Source organism: Toxorhynchites rutilus, chromosome 3, assembly GCF_029784135.1.
Source record: "Toxorhynchites rutilus septentrionalis strain SRP chromosome 3, ASM2978413v1, whole genome shotgun sequence".
NCBI lineage: Eukaryota > Metazoa > Arthropoda > Insecta > Diptera > Culicidae > Toxorhynchites > Toxorhynchites rutilus.
Window position 1 is genome coordinate 156,910,724 of NC_073746.1, and position 21,515 is coordinate 156,932,238.

The window sequence follows — 21,515 nt, forward strand, 5'->3', positions numbered from 1 at the left end:
GGCAAAAGTACGAGTGTGCTGCATGCTGCTTCCGAATCGAGGCCAGGGAGAATATATCCTCGTTAAAAACGTTTCAAGCGAATACGAAACTTTGGCACAGCAGGTTTGAGCGGCCGTGGGGTTGAGCACTACTAGGCAATGGCAGAATCGTTCCGGGAATCTTATTCAACGAATAGCATGAGAGCAAACAAATTTCTTATGCATACGCTTTCCTGCACTTGTATAATTATTTATTCTACGGAAACAATGGCTTCGAAAGGCTTTTGGAAGCTATTTGTCATCTGATGAGATTTTGCTTTGCTGTTATTGTCAGCATTCGTTATTTATGGGCCCCACTCGACTTCATGTCCTCTCAACCTAACACCTGCTGGCCATTGGAACGCTAACTCTGTCGATGACATAATATCTGACATACGCTTGAGTGTATGTCAAAGTGTGGTTCTTACGTGCGATTAAGAAGTTGGATAAATTAATTAGAGTTGTTGCTTCATTCGACACGTCGGTCGGCTTTCGAAAGGTTAATTTGCTCTGTATAGCCCGAATGAATGCGAGGAATGATAATTAATTGATTGGGTACTTACTGTATAATCGTATCGTTCCATCAGTTTCTCCACGAGGGTTCTTGGCAACGCACTTATAGGTACCATAGTCACTCTGCTGGATGTAGAAGATGTTTAGCCGCATGTGGGTTTTATAGCTAGGCATGCCAATCGTTGACTCCGTCCTGTTGAGATGAGAAGAGTATCATGTGAGGTGAAGACTATTGGATGAGTTTTGCTTGTATTGGAAATAATTTTGTTCATGAATCTTGGTGAATAAAATTTGTCGCAGAACTGTTCATTGATTGATCTTCTAATCGAACTATTACTATTTCCTTTTACTATAAGTTTCATAGTTCTTCTACTAGAACTCGTCATAATAATATCAAGTGATTTTCAGACACAATTCTCGTTCAAAATTTTTCAATCACTTACAAATAACATGTGCTTCCGTTACATGGAATACATGTATGAATACTGAAAATATAATAAAATGAAGGCACGGAGCTCTGTTCTTATTTATATAGTTATAAGGTATAGGAGTGCGTTGTTTAGCCTGAAAATCTTGGTTCTCCTTGCGAACAAAGATCAATTTCGTTATCGCAAATATCAAATGAACTAACAACGCTTGTCGGGGGGTCTCCGTAGCCACATTGGTTGCGCGTTCGCTTAGTAAGCGGTCGATCGTGAGTTCAAAACTCAGGGCCCTCATTGACCATCTTTGTGTTGTTACAGAATAACTACGTCCACGCAACAATCACCAGCGAATGGAGATCGATCCACGGTCGAAATAAGATCGATTCATCCATACAACTGCTCTGCTCTGCAAGACACATCGGGCTGCTGTTCTATAAATAACTCAACAATGATCAATCAACTGTCTCCGCTGTCCGGTCTAACTGGATAATGGAAGAACAGATAAAAAACTCTTACGCCTAAATGGCTACTGTGTAGATGTACCATATGCAATGGTATAGAAGGAATACTGGCAAATGGCAACTGTGTAATGTGCTAATTATAGATAATGATAACCATGTGACATGTACACGATTAAAATTCGGCTCTGTTTCAGATAAAATGCTAATGAGCCTAAAATAAATATATGGGATAAAAAAAAATAAACAACGCTTGTCACGATGTAACTGTAGAACATATGAATTTTCCCATTTTCCACATATTAAATTTCGTTCCATCTGCTTTATTAGTTCTCGAGTTATGTGATTTTGTTTTCGTAATTGTTGATTGAAAGATCCACTGATCAGGAGTGTTATTTTTCTTATGATAATCAACACTATGAAAAAGGTATTGTTATCAAAGGCAAAAATAATTAAACTTATAAAATGAACAAACTACATTCTCCGTCAATTTTTTAATTGACCATTGCATCCCTGAAAGAGCATCTTATATTGCAAGGTATCAGGACCTGACAGAATATAAACAGCATACGAATAAAGCTTAGTTCACTCCAAGATTTTAATATGGGAGCAAAATTCGACATCGGCGAATTTCGATACGTACATACATAGCAAAAGTGAAATGTTTTGGAGACGTTTTTTTCTAACGTCGATGAAAACAGCTTTGCTAGTAAAGCTGATCGAATGAAATCCGCTTAATGATGATCCCCTAGTCCTGGTGATGAACATAACGGTAAAGCAATCTGCGCTTCGTGTTGATGATGTACGTAATATTCTGAGTCAACTACCGGCTTAATTGTGAAAAAGGCATTACGGTTTCGCACGAGGTTTCTTTTCCGGTTGAAAGATAACGATGTATTACTATCAAAATAAACCTGAAAATGTATATGAAAGGTTTGCTACACTTTTGGTTTTCAATAATTGAAACATCGTACTTACTCCACAGATACGGGAACCCTTATTCGGAACTAGTTTGTCGACTCCGTAAAAACCGACCCAGTGCGTCTGTAAATATGTTTCCGATGGTATACGATAAAAGCTAACACGAACATTTTCACTCGTATTTGGACAGCCTTTCACTGAGCAACGCAGTTTTAATGTCCACTTTCCCTGATATAATATTTCTCCAAACGAAATAAAAACAAATGAAGTCACAGTCACGTAAATGTTTACTCCTGCGATTTGAAAACATTCGATAAAAGGTGGAGCGAAGAGTTGCCAGATTATTTTAAAAAAGGTCTGTAAAAATATGTGAAAGTCTTTTAAAAATGTGGAAATGTCTGTAAAAGTGTGCGGATCCATAGAAATGTATTTTAACGTTAATTTTCATAGATTCATTAATATTTTGTACATCGCGATGCATGTAAGATTGTCTTTTGTATATTATTGTATATTTTGTTTATGTATATTTTGTATATATACAGCCAATCCATGCCAAACCGATATAGTGATTCTCAGATTTCGATGAAAAGTGGTAGTTTTGTTCTTTATCACAAAACATAAGACCCGTATTTTTTTATTTTTTTCGTTAGGGTGATCATTTCCATTTTAGGGTGATCCGAAAAATATTTTATTTCCAAAACTGACTTTTTTCAAAAATTTATAATTTCAGAACCACTGAACCGGTTTAGATTATCGACATATCAAAATGAAGCCAATGAACTAGCTTTTTATTTATATATTGAACTTGCAAAACAAAAAGGATTTTATTTTCGTAATTATAGATTGTATTTGTTTTTATTGTATTCATGGCTTTGGACTAAAGGGCGCCATATTTTTTATATTTTCCTTGATAAATGAGCATGTTTTTTATGACATATCTCGATTCCAGAGATGTGTTTTTTTGGTTTGTGAGAAATGATTTTTCAAAGTTCGCCGGTGGTCCGAAAAATCATTTTTCCCCTTGAGAACGCATGGAATGGCTGTATATATATATTAGGCTGTCAAAAAAGTCCTGCGGTATTTCCGCGAGGTGTCGTTGTAAACGCGTAGTTCTAGTTGTATTCATTGTATCGAGTCATACTATAGCTTGTTGGAAAGGTATTTTTGCGCGCTATAATATAGTCCTTGACAGTGTTTTATTTGGTTAAGTCGTTCGTGAGTTATAGTGTCGCAAATATGGAGCAAAATAAAGAGAAAATCCGACATATTTTACAGTACTACTATAACAAAGGCAAAAATGTATCTCAAGCTGCCAATAATTGTGCAGTTTATGGACCCGATACAGTTTCCATTTCCACCGCACAACGATGGTTTCAACGTTTTCGTTCTGGTGTAGAGGTCGTCGAAGATGCGGCACGCTCCGGAAGGCCTGTCGTCGAAAATTGCGACAAAATCGCTGAATTAGCCGAGAAAGACCGGCATAGTAGCAGCCGTAGCATCGGCCAAGAGCTGGGGATAAGTCATCAAACCGTTATTAATCATTTGAAGAAGCTTGGATTCACAAAGAAGCTCGATGTATGGGTGCCACACACGTTGACGCAAAAAACATCTTTGACCGTATCGACGCATGTGAATCGCTGCTGAATCGCAACAAAATCGACCCGTTCCTGAAGCGGATGGTGACTGGCGATGAAAACTGGGTCACTTACGACAACGTGAAGCGCAAACGGTCGTGGTCGAAGCCCGCTGAAGCGGCTCAGACGATGGCCAAGCCCTCATTAACGGCCAGGAATGTTCTGCTGTGTGTTTGGTGGGATTGTCAAGGAATAATCTATTATGAGCTGCTTCCCTATGGCCAAACGCTCAATTCGGACCTGTACTGCCAACAACTGGACCGCTTGAAGGTAGCAGTCATGAAGAAGAGGCCATCTTTGATAAACAGAGGTCGCATTGTCTTCCATCAGGACAACGCCAGGCCACACACTTCTTTGGTGACGCGCCAGAAGCTCCGGGAGCTCGGATGGGAGGTTCTTTTGCATCCGCCGTATAGTTCGGACCTTGCACCAAGTGACTACCACCTGTTTTTGTCCATGGCGAACGAGCTAGGTAGTCAGAAGTTAGCCACAAAAGATGCCTGTGAAAATTGGCTATCCGAGTTTTTTGCCAATAAGGAAGCGAGCTTCTATAACAGGGGTATTATGAAGTTGGCATCTCGTTGGGAACAAGTCATCGAACAAAACGGCGCATATTTAGCTTAAAACAGATGATTGTAACTAATTTTATGAACAAATGAAAATTCAACAAAAATACCGCAGGACTTTTTTGACAGCCTAATATATATATATATATATATATATATATATATATATATATATATATATATATATATATATATATATATATATATATATATATATATATATATATATATATATATATATATATATATATATATATATGTATATATGAACTTCGGTGAACTTCGTCCCGCCCAAAAGTATCGTTTTGATATGAATTCTTTAGAACGAATTTTGTTCTAAAGAATTCATATCAAACATTGTTCTATGAGCAGAATACAACAAATACAACAAAATGAAGATGGCCCAAAATGGGCCTTTCATTCATCGGATTTTGCGATTAACAACACATTTGGCCTTCCATTTTTACCATTTTTATTTATATAGATAGATAGATAGATAGAAGATATAGAAATGCGTTGTTTTGATTGAAAATCCATTACCACTTTCGAACAAAGATCAACTTCGCTAGCGCAAATATGGAATGGCCTGACAACGCTTATCATGATGTTATTTTCGGTCAAATGGGAATTCAATTTTCCAAATTTTCCGACATTCCTTCAGAGTTTTCCGATTTTTCTCTCCACTATATTGATCTGCGGGAAGAGACAAATACAGCAAAATAAAGATGCTAGAATCGGGCCATCTCTTCTTCGGGTTTTCCGCTTACGAACAGATTTGGCTTTCCATTTTTATTTATATAGATAGATATAGGCTAACAGTGCGAGGTTGAAGGGATGCTCATGAACTGGGATGAAAGATCTCCGTTATTGGATGTAGTCAATCTTAACACTAAAGCTACCACGAGGGGTCAAATGACTCATTTTAAACTTTTAGTCAAAATTTTCTTGCAAATTACATTGTCACAACATATCATGAACTGGGATGAAAGATCTCCGATATTGGATGTAGTCAATCTTAACACTAAACCTACCACGAGGGGTCAAATGACTCATTTTAAACTTTTAGTCAAAATTTTCTTGCAAATTACATTGTCACAACATAATTTGCTTACACTACTTTTCTTAAAACATACATCAAATGTATGTTTCAATGTTTACTCCTCTCTTGTTATTTTATTTACTGAGAAATATATGTAATCTGCCCTAACTACAGCAACCGGTCATTTGACCTGTGCAAACATTCATATGATATCAGAAAGATTCGTATGTGTGGTTCTGATACAAAACCATTGCATTATAGATTTTTGCTATTGCTTTATATAGTTTGTTCTATGTGTGAATAAATAGTGAATGATTAGAATTAATTGTATTGCAAGCGAGCTAACAGTAACCGTTTCAAGCTACAGTGCTATTTTGCGTGTCAAAAATAGTATTTTTATTATTTTGCTAACAATTGTTATCCTAAATATGTCGAAATATACAGGAGGAATATGGTATGCCATGTTTCTTAACAAAACTATACAAATCGAGTCATTGTTTACTAACTATTCATAAAGGGTCAGTTGACCCGCTGTGGTAGGAATAGGTGTACATGAAACATCGGTAGGTTTAGTGTTAATACTACTCAAAGATGTTCAGTTAATGCTTTGAGAATCAACTCATTGTCGTTTACTTAAAAGAGACCCCTCTAGAAGTTGCCGTCCGCACGTTTGCTAAAAAAATTATTCGCTTGGCGTCGGCAGCACTAATTCGATTTACTTGGTTTGTCGCCGGCCGTTCTTGACATTATCAGGAAATTGCAATCTGTTGAGTTTTGCCAATCTCATCGATAGTTCTCATAGGTACTCGATTCTTTTCCCTCACTGTCATGAAATTTCGAAGTGTAGTATAGTAAATGTATAGTATGTATAGTAAATGAATGCAATTTTTCATTCATCGTGAAGAATCGTATCGTCTATTTCGTCTGCAATGATGTCAGGACAAAATTACATATGAAATCGTAAAAAAAACGTTGACGTGTACAAGTTATTGCTACAAAACAAAACACCAACAGAATGCAAAAGATAATGAAGTACTGTCGTCGGCCACTGAGCGATACTATGTTCACGACAACACCGCGGTGCGACCTATTTTGCGAACGTAACCACTGTGGTTACGCCGGACGGCAAAGTGTTAATGAATGACTCAAAAAATAGGTCTAACGTCATGTGTATTGATATAAACTAAATACGAAAACTTTTAATGTATTAAAACTATGGAAAAATGTTATACGGTGAGTCAAATTTCTTTGATGTGATGAATAGATTCGAGAATTAATCAAGCAAATGCAACCAAATTAGGCATCTAGAGGTTTTGGGGTGCAATGAATGTTTCTATGATGATTACACACTCCACCCCCATCTCTAAGGGGGGCTGCTATACAAATAAAACACAAATTTCTGCATTACTCGATAATTAATCAAAGAGAATTAATCAAGCAAATGAAACATATAGATTAAATATATAGATTATATAGATATATGAATTATATAGATATATGAATATATAGATTAAATTTCTAAAAATAACGATTTTAAAAACCACTTAATGAAAAAATTGATAAATATACCTTCTGAATACATAAAAAACTCGTAGATAAGGCTAAAGGCAGCTGAAGATAGTTGCAATGAACAAGGGATACCATACAAATGAAACACAAATTTCTACATTACTCGAGAATTAATCACGCAAATGGAACAAAATTTGGCATGTGGAGGTTTTAGGGTGCAACAAATGATTTTATGGTGGTTAGATACTATTCTCCCTTTTCTTAGGGGGTGCTGCCATACAAATGAAACACAAATTTCTGCATTACTCGAGAATTAGTCAAGCAAATGAAACCAAATTAGGCATATGGATGTGTTTGGGAGCAATAAATGTTTCTATGGTGGTTAGACACTCCACCCCCCTATCTAAGGGGGGGGGGTCTGCCATACAAATGAAAGACACATTTCTGCATAACTCGAAAACTAATCAAGCAAACGGAGCCTTTTTTGGCATGCGAAGGTTTTAGGGGACACGAAACGTTTCTATGATGAATAGACACTCCTCCCGTCTCTTTGAGAGGGGGGGGGGGACTGCCATACTAATGAAGCATACATTTCTCATACAATTTTATAGTAAAAGGTAAATTGAACGGGGTCGATCAGAAGATCAATCAATGAACAGTTCTGCGATTGGACCCGTGAACTTGCGCTTAGTAAGAAAACGTGAATGTTCGATGGTCAAAAAACAAGTTTGCCGGGTCAGCTTGTTGCAAATAAAAACAAAAAAGAATCTACAAAGAGCAGCTCGATGTAAATTTTTATCTGCAGAAAATAAAGTTCTCATTGTTATCGAGTAATTTTTTGGGCTATGTTTCGTTACGTGAATGTTTTACCATCACTTCTCTTTCAGTTTATCCAATCAGCGGTGAAGTTTCTTCATTTTTACTCCAGAAATAGCGACGAAAATAAAATACTAATCAAGTCGGGTAAGACTGACACTCCACTGACAAAAGACAAACATTTTGTTTTGAGAACAATTTGAATATCTCAATTTTCTACAAGAGCCAAAGGTAACCGCTCATGACAACTCTACACGAGCTGATGTTTGCGCCGGCTAGTGACCATTCTATCCTGGATTCCTCGAGTCGAGAAGACGCACCACGCTAGATATGGGGTACAGACTAGGGGGCGTTGCTGATTAATGGTCAGCTGCATCCCAAAAGGAAGTATCCCGTGTCGGGCACAGGTACAGAGCATTGGAGACAGCAACACACAATTACGAAAACACTTGTAATACTAACCTCGAGCCAACCGCGAGTAATCGGTTACATATTACTAACATAGTTATAAGGCAAACATTGTCGAAATATTGAACTCCCGGCCCCGTCAGGTTGACGCCATATGAGCCTTAATAAAAATATATATTTTGGATAAAAAAAAATCTCAATTTTCTCTTTTATTAACAAATACCCACATACTACGTTTGCAAGTTCAACCAGATATCATTGATAAATCAGCAGAGCGGATTAGTCATTCAAAATGCCGGAAACTATTTGAGACAAGAAAAAATGAGGGAAATTACAAGTTCTTCTAGGTGATTTTAGTCTAGCCGTTTTGTTAGATTATTTTTAAGGCATTAACTTGAATTTTCAGTTAGTGTCCGTCTTTCCCGCCAAGTGTCCATATTTCCCGACTCAATCTTGTTTTTTCAAAAATGCCGGACAAATTCATTTTGAAAGATTTCTGCCTCGAAGACAAATTTTATTATAAAAAGAGATCTAGACTATCAATTTGTGGTGAGATAGAGATATATTTTTGTGGAATTCACGAAAAAATGAACTTTTACTTAGAGTGTCCGTCTTTACCACCCTTCCATTACCATTAGACGGCAAATTTTTCCAGCATTTTTTTCGCAAGAGACATCCACAGTGGAAATAGTAAAACAAGTGAGCAATTTAACGCATAAAAGAGATATGTTTTGCGAACGAATTCAAAGGTAAATCATATATTATTCATTAGTTCTTTCAACTTGGTTCCCATGAATAATGTTTGCAACACAAGATTGTGTGCCATAATTCGTTTTATCAAACAAATTGGACATCCAGTCAATGTGTAGGAATGAGGGTGATGTAAATGGTGGAGTTGGTTAGTAATTCCATCGAAATTCATTGTGCCTTATTCTCGAACACACTTCACGGTGGAAACGAAATGAAGTGTATCCGCGACGGCAACGGTTTAAAAAAAATTATCTTCAGATACAATTTTTGTGAGAGATTATTTTACCATATGAACAAATAAAGTTTTCCTTTCACATTGAACACTAATTCGATACGGAGAAGTTAATTTTCATTCATAATTTTTATTTGAAAGGTGTTCTGCCTGGAAACCCATTATTATCTTTGACGCTTCACTTACTCTTAAAACGTAGTTCAACGACTGTGCCGTTCATTTTGTATTCACCGTTAAGTTTATGTGGGAATAAGACCCAATATTTCTGAAAATAATTTCAGTGATACCAAGGTGGTATTGCCACGGCCCACAGTGTCAGTGTTTGTGACGTAAAAAATATAGTCTGTAAACGAACATTATTTTTTCAAAGCTGCTACTCCCGATGATTTACAATACCATAGCTATCCATTAGAAATTTAGCATTATTATTTCATGCGTAATTTGCATCAAAATAACTCGAAATCGTAAGAATTTTCAACATTTATTGTTTATTCATCATATTCAACGTAATCAATTACAATATATTTTATTTGTTGTTTACCTATCAACATATATTTCGTCTACCATTTTACCCTATTATGTATCACTCTGATATTCATTAATATCATGAGTACATATAACAAACGGCCCTTTTCAGGGCCACCATCTGGAGTTTCAAAAGAGTCAAAATAACAGATTTCTGAACAATGAAAAGAATTACAAAAAAAAGCAATTGTTCTGAACGATATCAGTCCTACGTCAAACTTACGTCCGTGCCACTAGTCTCAGACCCTTCTACCTTTTATTAAAAACATCTTCAGAATTACAGGTAATCAGGTAATCAAATAATAATGATTAAGTGTAGTGATTTTGAAAATCAAACCGAAAATTCTTTTCTTCGTATAGAACTCTGAGCATTCCAACTTACCCCAAGTTTTTTTTAAACATGGGGTAAGTTGAAACAGCAGTGAGAATCGACTATTTTTTCTGTAATTTCTGTATGAATGAATGATGATAAATTCAAAAAATATGAACATTTTTATTTTGTTCCTCAGCATGATATGCAGTGATTTGCCTCTAATTGGACATCCAGCCAATTGAGCAGATCAAACCAATGGTGTGGCCACCCCAAAGTCCTGATCAGGGCCCGAAATCCAGTCCAGTCAGTGGTTGTTTAACTGACTCGACTAATGAATACAAATCTGCCTCTTCATTCAACTGACTTCAATCCACACTTCCAATTCCCCCTGACACTAATTTTATACCCTCATACGCAATTTTATTTTACGTCCATATAAAGTGGAACGAAAATTTGATTACTGATGCAAAAAAGTAGTTACCCCATCAATGGACGGTTTATTGTATACCCATCGTGAACTCAACCCAACGAACTTAGACATTTATCAAGTATGCTATAAAGGTCCTCGCGATGGTATTAGTAAATAGCGCACACACACTGCACGCTATTTTATACGTGTGAGTAATTTTAGTGTACGTCACAAAGAAATCTAGGTTACCTGTAGCGTATGTCAAACCACGTTGAACTCAAACATCGATGCATGCACACCTACATGGAAGAGAGAAAAAGAACGTTTTCGAATTCGTTTTGGGGGAAGTCACTTCAAAATGCAATGAGGACAATTTTACTGGGAAGAATGAAATGATATAGTCGAGTCAGTAGAGAGAGATAGCGACTAAACGCCCGACTGACTGTTTAGTCGTTTTGGCGGGGAAACTGGGTGAAGAAGCCAAAAGTCATTACTAACTGAATACGGATTTAGTCAGTCAGATAGTCAGCTGACTATCCTCAGTTGACTATGACTATGCATAGCCCTTGTCCTGACTTGAATCTTATTGATAATTTATGGGCGATTTTGGACAACAAGGTGGATAAAACTTAGGGTAAGGTAACATTGGCTCGGAGTACGCACGAAAATTTGATTGTACGAATAGAAACAAACAGTTTTGTTCGATAGAAGCTGACGAATTCGAACGAAGCAAGGCGGAAGCAATGTAACCACACCAATTCAACTCAATGTGGTTGTTTACTTTCACTATTGCATACAATTTGTACGACCACTTTTCTGCATCCAGTGTCACCGCCGCTTTACGTTACGAACTATTTTGCGGCGTTGAAGTAGGCTTGAGACGGAATGAAACAGGGTTGCCACATTTAGTTCTGTAAAATTCTCTGAAAAAAACTGTATATCTGTATTTTGAGTAAAAAAATCTGTATAAATAATCAGTATCGAAAAATTGAGGGGAAATAAATAAAATAAAGGATCATTTTGAGTTTATTTTTCTTAGTTATGGGTTGTTAAAGTCGTATCAATACAACAAAATAGATCATAAAGAGGCTTTTTTCATAATCCTATGAATTGTATGTAATTGATTTTTTTTCATGGTTTTGTTGAACTTTGCCTTCATTTTTTTCGTCAATTTCATCCTTGAAGCTTCACCTTGAGCCGATACATAGTTCTTCACTTTCAAAATAGAGTCTATAATTGTGAATGTCAACCGATTTCCGGACTTTGTATTGTTGACATTGTAAAACGAAAATATTCGCTCAATATACGCTGATAAATGTTATCTTACTGTATTACAAACGATTTTAGCAATGGATACAAAAATTTCTTATCACGTCTTTTGACACCCAACAGCTGGGAGCAAGTTATATCTGAGCTACTCAATTTTTGCCCCGTAATATTCGTCGTGAGTTGCCTGAAGAAACGAATTGAGGAAATTGTCGCAATCAAACCATCAAGGTTTGGTAGCTTGACGAAACTTTGAGGGTTTTTCAAGGCCGCAATTTTGATAACTGAAATCAAATTGCTTTGAAATCTGTTTCACGAGTTCAATATAGAAGTCACGGCAAATCGATCAGTCAGTTTTTTAGCTGCCTCCAGTCCTTTTTCAGCTTCTTCTGCATGGACACCAACGTAAACATCCAGACTTCTTCAGCAAGTCTTCAAAATCTTCCACATCAAGGTCAGAATCAGCGAATCCTTGACGTAGCTCTCCATACATAAGTTACCCAACATGATTTTGTCTCCTTATAAAGTTCGCAAAATTGAGAGCTTTCTGATTGAAAAGTGCAATTGACGTTATGGTGAGCGGTAGAACAAAGTTGAGAAACAGCATTATCGGTTTAATCATAGGATCGTTTGAATGAGTCAATATACGATTGACGGATTGATTATGGCCATGCTTATCTTGGAACCAAAAGAATAATTTAAGCTATTCAAATCGCTCAAGATTTCGCTTAACAACCGCCTCCAACGAAAGTCATCTCGATGCGCTGCGTTCAACATTTCCAGAAATCAAGGTATTTATGTATGCACTGTTATTAATATTAATATTCACAAATTTAATTTCTGTTAAATTCCGTATTTTTGCTGAAAATCTGTAATCCTATATATACAGATTCTGTGACTGAAATTTGGCGAAAAATCTGTAAAATACAAAATATTCTGTATATATGGTAACCCTGGGCTTGACCCTGAACAGCTCCGGAACCTCGTGGAGAGTGTGCCAAAGCGTTGTCAGTTGGTTATCGAGACCGAGGGATTCATACTGTCTATTAATCATTTGTTTTTATATTTTTTTCTAATAAACCGTAAAGTGGATTTTTTATGTCCAACCCTAAAAGAACCCATTTATGAACGAAAGACATGTTTTTGTTTTTTCTAACAAATAAATCAACGACACTGAAAAATGGAAAAATGGTCTACTAAATACAGGTCGGACTCGATTATATATGATTCGATTATATACAATTTTAGACGCGATTATATACAGTTTGTGTTATTGTGCTCTCTGTCTGACGCGTGTATACAGATCTATTTTTCGTCGTAGTGTTATAATCAAAGGAATCATCAACATGGATGAGCTGAGCGTGCAGTGGCGTCAGATAAGTTTAATTTTTTTCATACGCACATTATTTTTATTTTGATTGTTTAATTTGTTTATTTTTATTTTATTTTTATTATTATTTGGCCGCAAAGCGAAAAGCCGTATAAGGAATCAATTATTCTGATACAAATTCATACAAATTCAATCAGATCAGAACTTTTAATTTTGGAACACTTTGATTTAAATTTGGGGAATTTTGTTTGTGCCCAACAATGTAGATTCTTAGGGAAAGTTTAAATCGATTGGTTCAAAAAATTGTGCAAATCCCCAACAAAAAAAAAATTACAGAGTATATAGTGCTTAAAATTAGACATTTTTCAATTGGGTCCCCGCCATATATTTTAGAAAGACGTAATCCTACTTCTGAAAGAAAATTGGTGAAACCGATTTAGAAGTCCATATGACAAAATTCCGATTCATAACATTTATTGAAATTTGGGAGATGGTTATGAAAAACCACCTTATGGAAAGCGAACCAAAACCATAACAGTATAATATAATGAATCATCAATAGAGTGTTTTTCTTATCACTAAATACATAAAGAACTGCTCCAGTATTTGCCGATTATAAACATACACTCCTATTCGAGAGCGATGAGTGTACTTCCGTTCGTAATAATGTTTATGGCAAATAATGAAACGAGCCACTCTAGCGAAACGCTGCCATATTTACCTGTACTTCCTGGAGTCGTGAATCATGTGGCCATCCTCTCGTGTCCAGTAGTTGAGGGACGTCGGGTGCGCTTCGGTGAAACACTCCAAGGTAACGTTGAAATTGATAGGAACTCCTACCAATTGATGCGGGATCCAGAGCATCGGGGGAACTGATGAAAACAACAGAGACATGAGTTAGACATATAGTGCATGTAATGCTGCATGGCTATAGCTTTCAATCCAGCTGGGCGAGTGTGAATGATTACAATCCAAATTAAGTCACGTTTATCAAATGCATCACATTTATTTCCTCGGGAGTGCGGAGTGTGGGAGTGTGGATCAACAATTCATATGCTGGATCCGACCGTCCAGATCTTGCGGTGCCGGCTGTTTCTGATTTCACTGCAGACGTATTGTTGTGTTTTGTCGGAACGCAGCACAGTTTGCTGGTTTAATCAAAATTTCAACACGGTGTTAGCAAACAACTGAAGTTTGCTCAAAAAATTAAAGCCGATATGTGTCTACCTTGCCGTTTTGGTGTCGATAACTAGGCGAACACGAAGGCAAAGAGTGGAGTCCCACAAAATAGCTTCGAACCGTTGTAACGTTTATTGTAGCGAAATGCATTTTTAATGCAATTCACGTATTTTATTACTTCCGAGACTGCGAGTCTGCCGGGAGGATGCGAGAGTGTGTCATCAAGCTATTCGTTGAACTTGACTTTTCCCCGCTTCGCCTGGGGGAGTGCAGAAAAATGTGAAGAATATTTCACCAACGAGACATGGGGAGTGTACGATTGGGCGTTGTAAAAATTGCTTTGAATAATAATGCCCGTAGATCTTCATTGCGATTCTTCGTGCTGTGAATGATCTTCGAAATGATACATTACTCCTGTAGGTTGTTATGAATAGCTGGAGGGTACGCTAAAGAATGAAGACAAAATGCAAGAAATCTATCAAAATGAGAGCTTCGCCTATAAGGTTTTTAAGCAGTGGAACTGTTTTGTAACTGTTGGCCTTTTGCTTATCACCTAATCCATTAATACATTCGAACGTGAAATCGCATATATCAGATTGAATTTTACCTGCCCAAATGTAACACTGAATAAACACTGCAGAATCTACTCAGATAGTATTTATCCTTGCCCCACGGTATCAACTCTGGCCGACGATTCTCATTTCCGCAGCTGCTCTTCAAAATTCAGTCGTACCAGTGCTGGGGAAGCATTGGGTTGTGTACCATTGCATGCTCACCTGGGTGACAATACTACACTACACCCCGGCGAATGAGAATATGCGGTACAACACGAAACGATTATGTTCAATTTTGTGTACACTTATTCCAACGGGTGGAAGGTGGAAAGGACCGACTGGTAGCAACAGCCAGCAGCTCCCTCTCATGAGCTGGGCGTCATGTGAATTTAAAATATGTTTTATCGCCCAGCGTGACTCGACTGTTGATACCATGAACCTCGCCGGTCGCATTCGATACAAATCGTTTGTAGGGATGCACAGTGTTTGGCATTGACTCAACTGTGTGTGGTTAATTAGATTAATTATTCTCTAGTGTTGAAATTATATTCATATGGAACTGTATATCACATGTGGGTGTATATCACATCGTTTCAAAGTAACTAGAAATAGAATTCGAACAATGTTTTTCTTTTAATATTGGATGTGAACTCTGCAAATTAATTTTTCTACGAGAGATGGTACCACTCGCTTACGCGTTGTCATATATAAATTTTTTTTGGCGGACTTGTCTCACTTCTTAACTAGGCGAACCTAGCCGGAATTATCACCTGCCTCCGGGCTTTTGAATGTCAAAGGGGGACTAGGCTCTGCGGAATGCACGTATCTGCATGCTCGTGCTTTAGGTCCTGACCGAGGAATTGTCGGACAATAGCGCAGGTGCTAAGGATGACCGATTTTTGGATGCCGGCCAGTTCCTTCTCCATATTCAACACCTTCAACGCTTCTAGAAGTTCCAGTTCCAGAGAGAACGACTGGAACAATTCTTAGGATCTACCTTAGCCCCCACAGTTCCTTGAGCTCCACGACCAATGGGCAGTATTTGCAAATTTTGCGACCGTGGGTCTCCTCCAGACTTTGGTTCAGTGGAATAGCGACATCGATGATGGTGACTTTGCAGTCACTCTTGTCGTAAACCATTATATCTGGGCGGTTGTGGTGGATCGAGAGGTCGGTCAGAACAGTGCGATCCCAGTACAGCTTGAAACGGTCATTTTCCAGGACAGGTGCAGGCAGGTACCGGTAGTTTGGTACGTTGTCTTTCAGTAGACCACATTGGAGCGCCAGTTGTCGATGAACAATACGGGCCACGCTGTTGTGACGCTCGGTGTAGGCAGCGTTGGCCAAAACGGGACAGGCTCTCATAATGTGCTTTATGTTTTCACCTGGTTGATGGCACATCCGGCAAATGTCATCAACGTCTAGATGCCAGACGTAACGCCTGCAGTTTCTCGTCGGTATTATCCTGTCCTGGATGGCTATCATGTCGGCTCCTACTACTGAAGAGAGCTTACCACGCGTTAGCCACAAATTTGATGCGGCCTTGTCGACGTGTGGCCGGTCCAGTTGATGGGGGTGGGCACCATGCACTGCCTTCTGCTTCCAAGCTGCAATCTTCTCCTCCACTGTCTGCAGATTGCAGTTTAGTTGGTACTCCGCTTTCGCCAAGTGCAGAGCGCTGTATCCTCTGTCAGCGGCGCAGACAGCCCGGTATTGCGCGTTTTGGTTGGCGCGTTCTGCGAAGTACTCGCGCAGTTGTCGTACCTGGGCAACACACAGTGCAGAAATGTCGACGATTCCAAGTCCCCCTTCGTGGTAGTAAACTCTCTCCAGTGCCGATTGAGGATGGTGCATTCCGGCCTCTTTGAATGCTTTCCTCATCCTCCTCTCAAGGTCCTCTAGGTCAGTTTTGCTCCATTTGACTATACCAAAACTGTAGGTCAGCAGGGGAACCGCGAATGTGTTGATCACGCGTACCTTAATCCCCGCATTGAGGAAAGTCCTCAGGACACAGTTCACTCGACTCGAGAACTTATCTCGCAGCTCCGTCTTGATGTCGGAGTGGCGAATCCCGGTGGGCTGTCAGAATCCAAGGTATTTGTAGGATTCGCCACGAACCAAGTCTTCAATAAACTCGCCGTCATAGACCTCGTAACCTCCGGATTCGGTGAGTTGTCCTTTCAGCAGATGGACACAGCGACACTTGTCGAGGCCGAACTCCATACAGATGTCCCTGCTTATTTCTTCGACAACCCGGATAGCTACACCTAGACGCTGACGTGAATCAGCGTAGATCTTGAGATCGTCCATGTAAAAGGTATGGGTCACTTCTTCGTGGGCGCCGTCGCCATACCTTATTTTATAGCCATGACCGTTTCTATTGAGCGTCCTACTGAGGGGGTTCAGTGCCAGACAAAACCAAAGCGGGCTGAAAGAGTCGCCTTGGAATATCCCCCTTTTTATCTGCAGCGTTCTAGACTGCAACACATTTTCCCCATCAGAGACGTGCTCCACTGCCTCATCGCATGCTGCAGGAACCTAACGACAACGGGATCAATTTTGTAGAGCTCCAATACCCGGACGAGAAACGAGTGAGGTATGGAGTCATAAGCCTTCCTGTAATCGATGTAGGCCATACTTAGGTTCCGCTGGTTATATACCGCCTGGCCGACTATGGCTGCGTCGATGATGGCCTGGTCTTTGCATCCATGCGTATTTTTCCTGCATCCATTCTGCTCTTCTGCGATGATGTGGTGTTGTTCGCAGTGAGCAGAAACTTTGGCGGTAATGATGCTGCTCAGTATTTTGTACAGAATCGATGGGCACGTTATCGGTCTGTACTTTGATGGATTCGATGTGTTGCTGTCTTTCTGGAAGAGGATGCCACGGGTGGCGAATTCAGGAAGGTTGTGTGGGTCACGTAGCACCTTGTTGAAGCACTCAGCTATCTTTTGATGTGCGACGGTCAGCTTCTTGTGCCATAAGTTCTGAACACCATCGGGGCCCGGTGCTGCCCAGTTCCTCAGATACCGCGAGGCTTTGCGGACATCATTCTCTCCGACGATGATAGTTGGCATTTCTCCAATTTCACCACAACTCTCCTCCTCAACCACATTCTCGATATTGTACTGGGGTCTCCCAAATACCAGTCCAGAAGTTCGTCACATCGCTAATATCTGGCAAACCTTCGCGGTAGTCGGGCTTCTCGTCGCTAATGTTGTCGTAGAACGCTTTTTCGTTATCTCTGAACATCCGATTTTGTTGCCGGCGCTCTGCAGAATCAGAGTAACGCTTCAGCCGTTTTGTTAGGACGCTCAATTGCTGTACCAGTGTGTCGAGTTTTTCCGTCAGCTGTTGAGCTCCCAGCTGGCGTAGTTCAGTAGGCCGCACGATCACAGCAACTTGGCGACATAATTTCGCCGATCTGCTGCCTCTTTTGTACGCCATCAGTCTTCCAATTGCGGCGCGCTTGTTTAGGATCCGTTGCTCCAATCTCCTTCGCCATGGAGGCTCACGCCTTTCAGGGAGATGTTGGAGCAGTCCGCCTCTTGAACTTACACGGTATCCTAAACTTTTGGCGGTCGCCATAGCAGCACAGTACACTTTCAGTTGCAGCTTTTCCATGTTCTCAGCATCAACCAAGTGCAGCGGAAGAACGTGCTCGTTCATGAGCTTTACTGCACTTGTCAGCCTGCGGGAATGCTGCAACTTCGGGATCCTGAGGCGCGACAAAGGGTCTGTGTCGCGGAACTGTGAGATCGCCTTGTCGTAGTAGAAGACCAAATCGCGTAGCAGTTGTTGGTCTGGCTGTGGGTCTTCCGGCTCAGGGGGTTGTTGTACTGTGGCCTCCACTTGTGCTACAGATTCGCGTGTCTCACTCGCGAATGAATTGCTCAGCCTTAAAGAACTTCCTTTCCGCACATCGCTTGCTCTGTTTGTTCTGGAGCTTAGTTCCCTCTGCGCCTGCTGCTTGATCTCGTCGATGTCCGTTGGGGAGAGCATGTTGTAGCGTATAATCGCTCTACGACTCGCGTTCATCGCGAGTCGTAGAGCATTCTGATCAAGCCGCCCGACGAACTCTGGATACGCTTCCTCGAACATTGTGAGTATCCGAGGGCGACCGCTTATTTCCGTCTCCAAAGCAATGCAGATGTAATAGGCACGGATCACTAATTTATTCATATCATGTGTCCACATGATCCCTTGTGGTACCCACAAGCGTGGAGGACTGTCGTCTGACAGTCGCAAAACGCCTCGTAGGCGCAGCGTTTCGTGGGTGATGTCGATGGCTGCTGTTATCGTGTGGCGGTAGCTCTTCGGGTTGAACCCGGATGGTAGCCCGCTCTTGCACTTCGTCCTCCAGCCGCTGGCCGCTCGCTCTTACGCCCGTTCCTGGACCAGCTCCAGTTTGGGGACCCTCCTCGGGTGATGGCATTCGTAGTATTCGTCTTGACCTTAGCTCCATTTTCTGGGTGTATCTCCTTTGCCCGGGAGACAGCGGGGCGGCAAGGTATATTGGAGTCTCACTTTGCCACAGGAACCTTTTCGGGACGCTGCCCCTAACATGGAGATCAGACGCACCCCTAAACTTCCATTGACCGGGAGGCCTTCCCCGGGAGTGATATAGCGCTCTGACTCGCTCGCACCCCCTCACTTAGCCACTTTCGACACCCGTTCTCGGAGCCAAGACCAGGTGTGTGTTTCCAGTTCACGTCCGATCTAAAATTGTCGTCATATGATCTTCGTGGAGGCGTGAGATAAGAACATTTGAGACCAATGCCTGATTTTACTTGCTACCCCGCCATTCCCTTCCGACATATGGGGTCAACTTGTTCTCGTGAGAACAAGAATGAATCCGTTGGCGCTTTTCAGGGCCTCCGAAGCTTTCACTAAGGGGTCATATTAGTGCAGTTCAATTCAATGCTAACAGAGATTGAAATGCTCGCCGATTTGAAACATCCATTTTCGCCCCCAGAGAAAAATAGTTGAGAATATAGGAGGCGAGAGAATGTTATACCATCATTTCGATTTTTGCGAGAAACGCAAAGCCGATTTTTATTTTTCGGTGAGTTATGATTGCCGAAAAGTGGTTTCGTTTTCATTGACTTCTTGATGCCGATAATGGTTTTTCATTTCTTCAGTACAGTTGAAAACATTGCATGGAAACATGCGGTGACATCGTTTTTCATCGTAAAGTGATCATGAGATTTTTACAATTCAGACGCTGTCCAACTACCAACTCAGTACTAAATGACGGACGAAAAAGCATTCTCGTTGAACTTCAGTGGGGGAGATTTTCCCATATTACTTTCTCTCTGAAAAAGAATTTTCGGTGAAAAGGGAGAGACGAAAATTCCAACATTTCACGGCTCATCGAAAATTAGATTGATTGTCTGAATACTTTTCTAGCAGCCGAGCGAGAATTTCGATCTGTGCACGCTTAAAGATCACGAGTTCAGTCAGCTCGCGCAGTCCGAAGCCGCCGGACGCAAAGTTGTTCGTGTCCGTTATTGTGTTGGAACAATACCGTTATCGGTTTCGCTGAAGTGATTGTGTCGCTCTAACGGTGTTTTCTTTATTGCGAGAGTGAAGTGATAAGTAATCACAACCAGCGGGAGGGAGAAGTCCTCCACTGCGGGCGCTGTGAGCGTGTGCCGTTCCTCGTCATCGTATTGTGGTGCGATACACCATTGCTGTTGTGCCAAGCGATCATCACGTGGTTCGATTGGAGCACCGTTACAAATCATCCGCACCGTGCGCTTCAAGTATTTTAGTTTATATATATATTAGGTTAAGGATTTAAAAAAAAAAAAGAAAAAGTATAATTGTATATCTGCCATAATGGCAGAGTGCGATCCTCTTGATATGGACATTGAATCTGATGTTTCCTCCTCACTAACTACTGGGAAGTCGCTTAAACGCGTTCCCCCCTCAGACGATGTCTTTTCAGAGGAAGAGTTAATCAACCTCAACAAGCCCCCTTCAAGAAAATTGGCAAACTTTTCCACTTCGCCCCCTCAATCTCCCGCTCCCGCTTCCGATTATCTCCCGAACTTGCCTCCCAGCCCAACTGTTCCCGCTTCCGCTCAACAATCGACCTCGTCCTCCCCCTCAGTTGTCACCTCTCCGCGTGTCAAGGTCTATCCAGAAGATGCATCTGGATCTGGCCCATGGGTTGTTTTCTTCCGGCCAAAACCCAACGGGAAATCGCTCAACGTCATTCAGATCATGAAAGATCTGACAAAAAATTATTCCTCCGTGGTCGAAATTAGAAAGGTTCGACCGAACAAACTGCGTGTTGTCGTGGCTGATCGGAAGCAAGCTAACGAGATTGTTGTCGACAATAGGTTCGTACTAGAATATCGCGTCTATGTGCCCTGCCATAACGTAGAAATTTCGGGGGTGATCACAGAAACGGGTCTGACGAGCGCATTAATAAAAGAGGGAGATGGCAGATTTAAAAAGCTCCCTTTGACGAAAGTTAAAATTTTGGACTGCCATCAATTAGGAAAAGTGTCCCAGGAAGAGGGAAAAACAAAATTCACGCCGTCCGACTCGTTTCGAGTAACTTTTGCTGGTTCCGCCCTCCCTGACTACGTTATGGTGGACAAATTGAGGCTTCCGCTGCGTCTCTTCGTGCCAAAGCCCAT

At 40.4% G+C, this 21,515-nt stretch overlaps 1 protein-coding gene across 3 annotated transcripts in view; it reads right to left on the reverse strand.

Annotated features, from left to right (window-relative positions):
* The window catches only part of LOC129776939 (lachesin-like), a 242,462-nt gene that overhangs the window by 54,472 nt on the left and 166,475 nt on the right, over positions 1 to 21,515 (reverse strand). For all 3 annotated transcript variants that reach the window (XM_055782896.1, XM_055782894.1, XM_055782895.1), the window contains exons 7-8: positions 13,854 to 14,004; positions 582 to 724 (exon numbers count right to left, since the gene is read on the reverse strand). In XM_055782896.1, the coding sequence (XP_055638871.1) occupies positions 582 to 724; positions 13,854 to 14,004 (294 nt within the window). The remainder of the gene's footprint in view (positions 1 to 581; positions 725 to 13,853; positions 14,005 to 21,515) is intronic.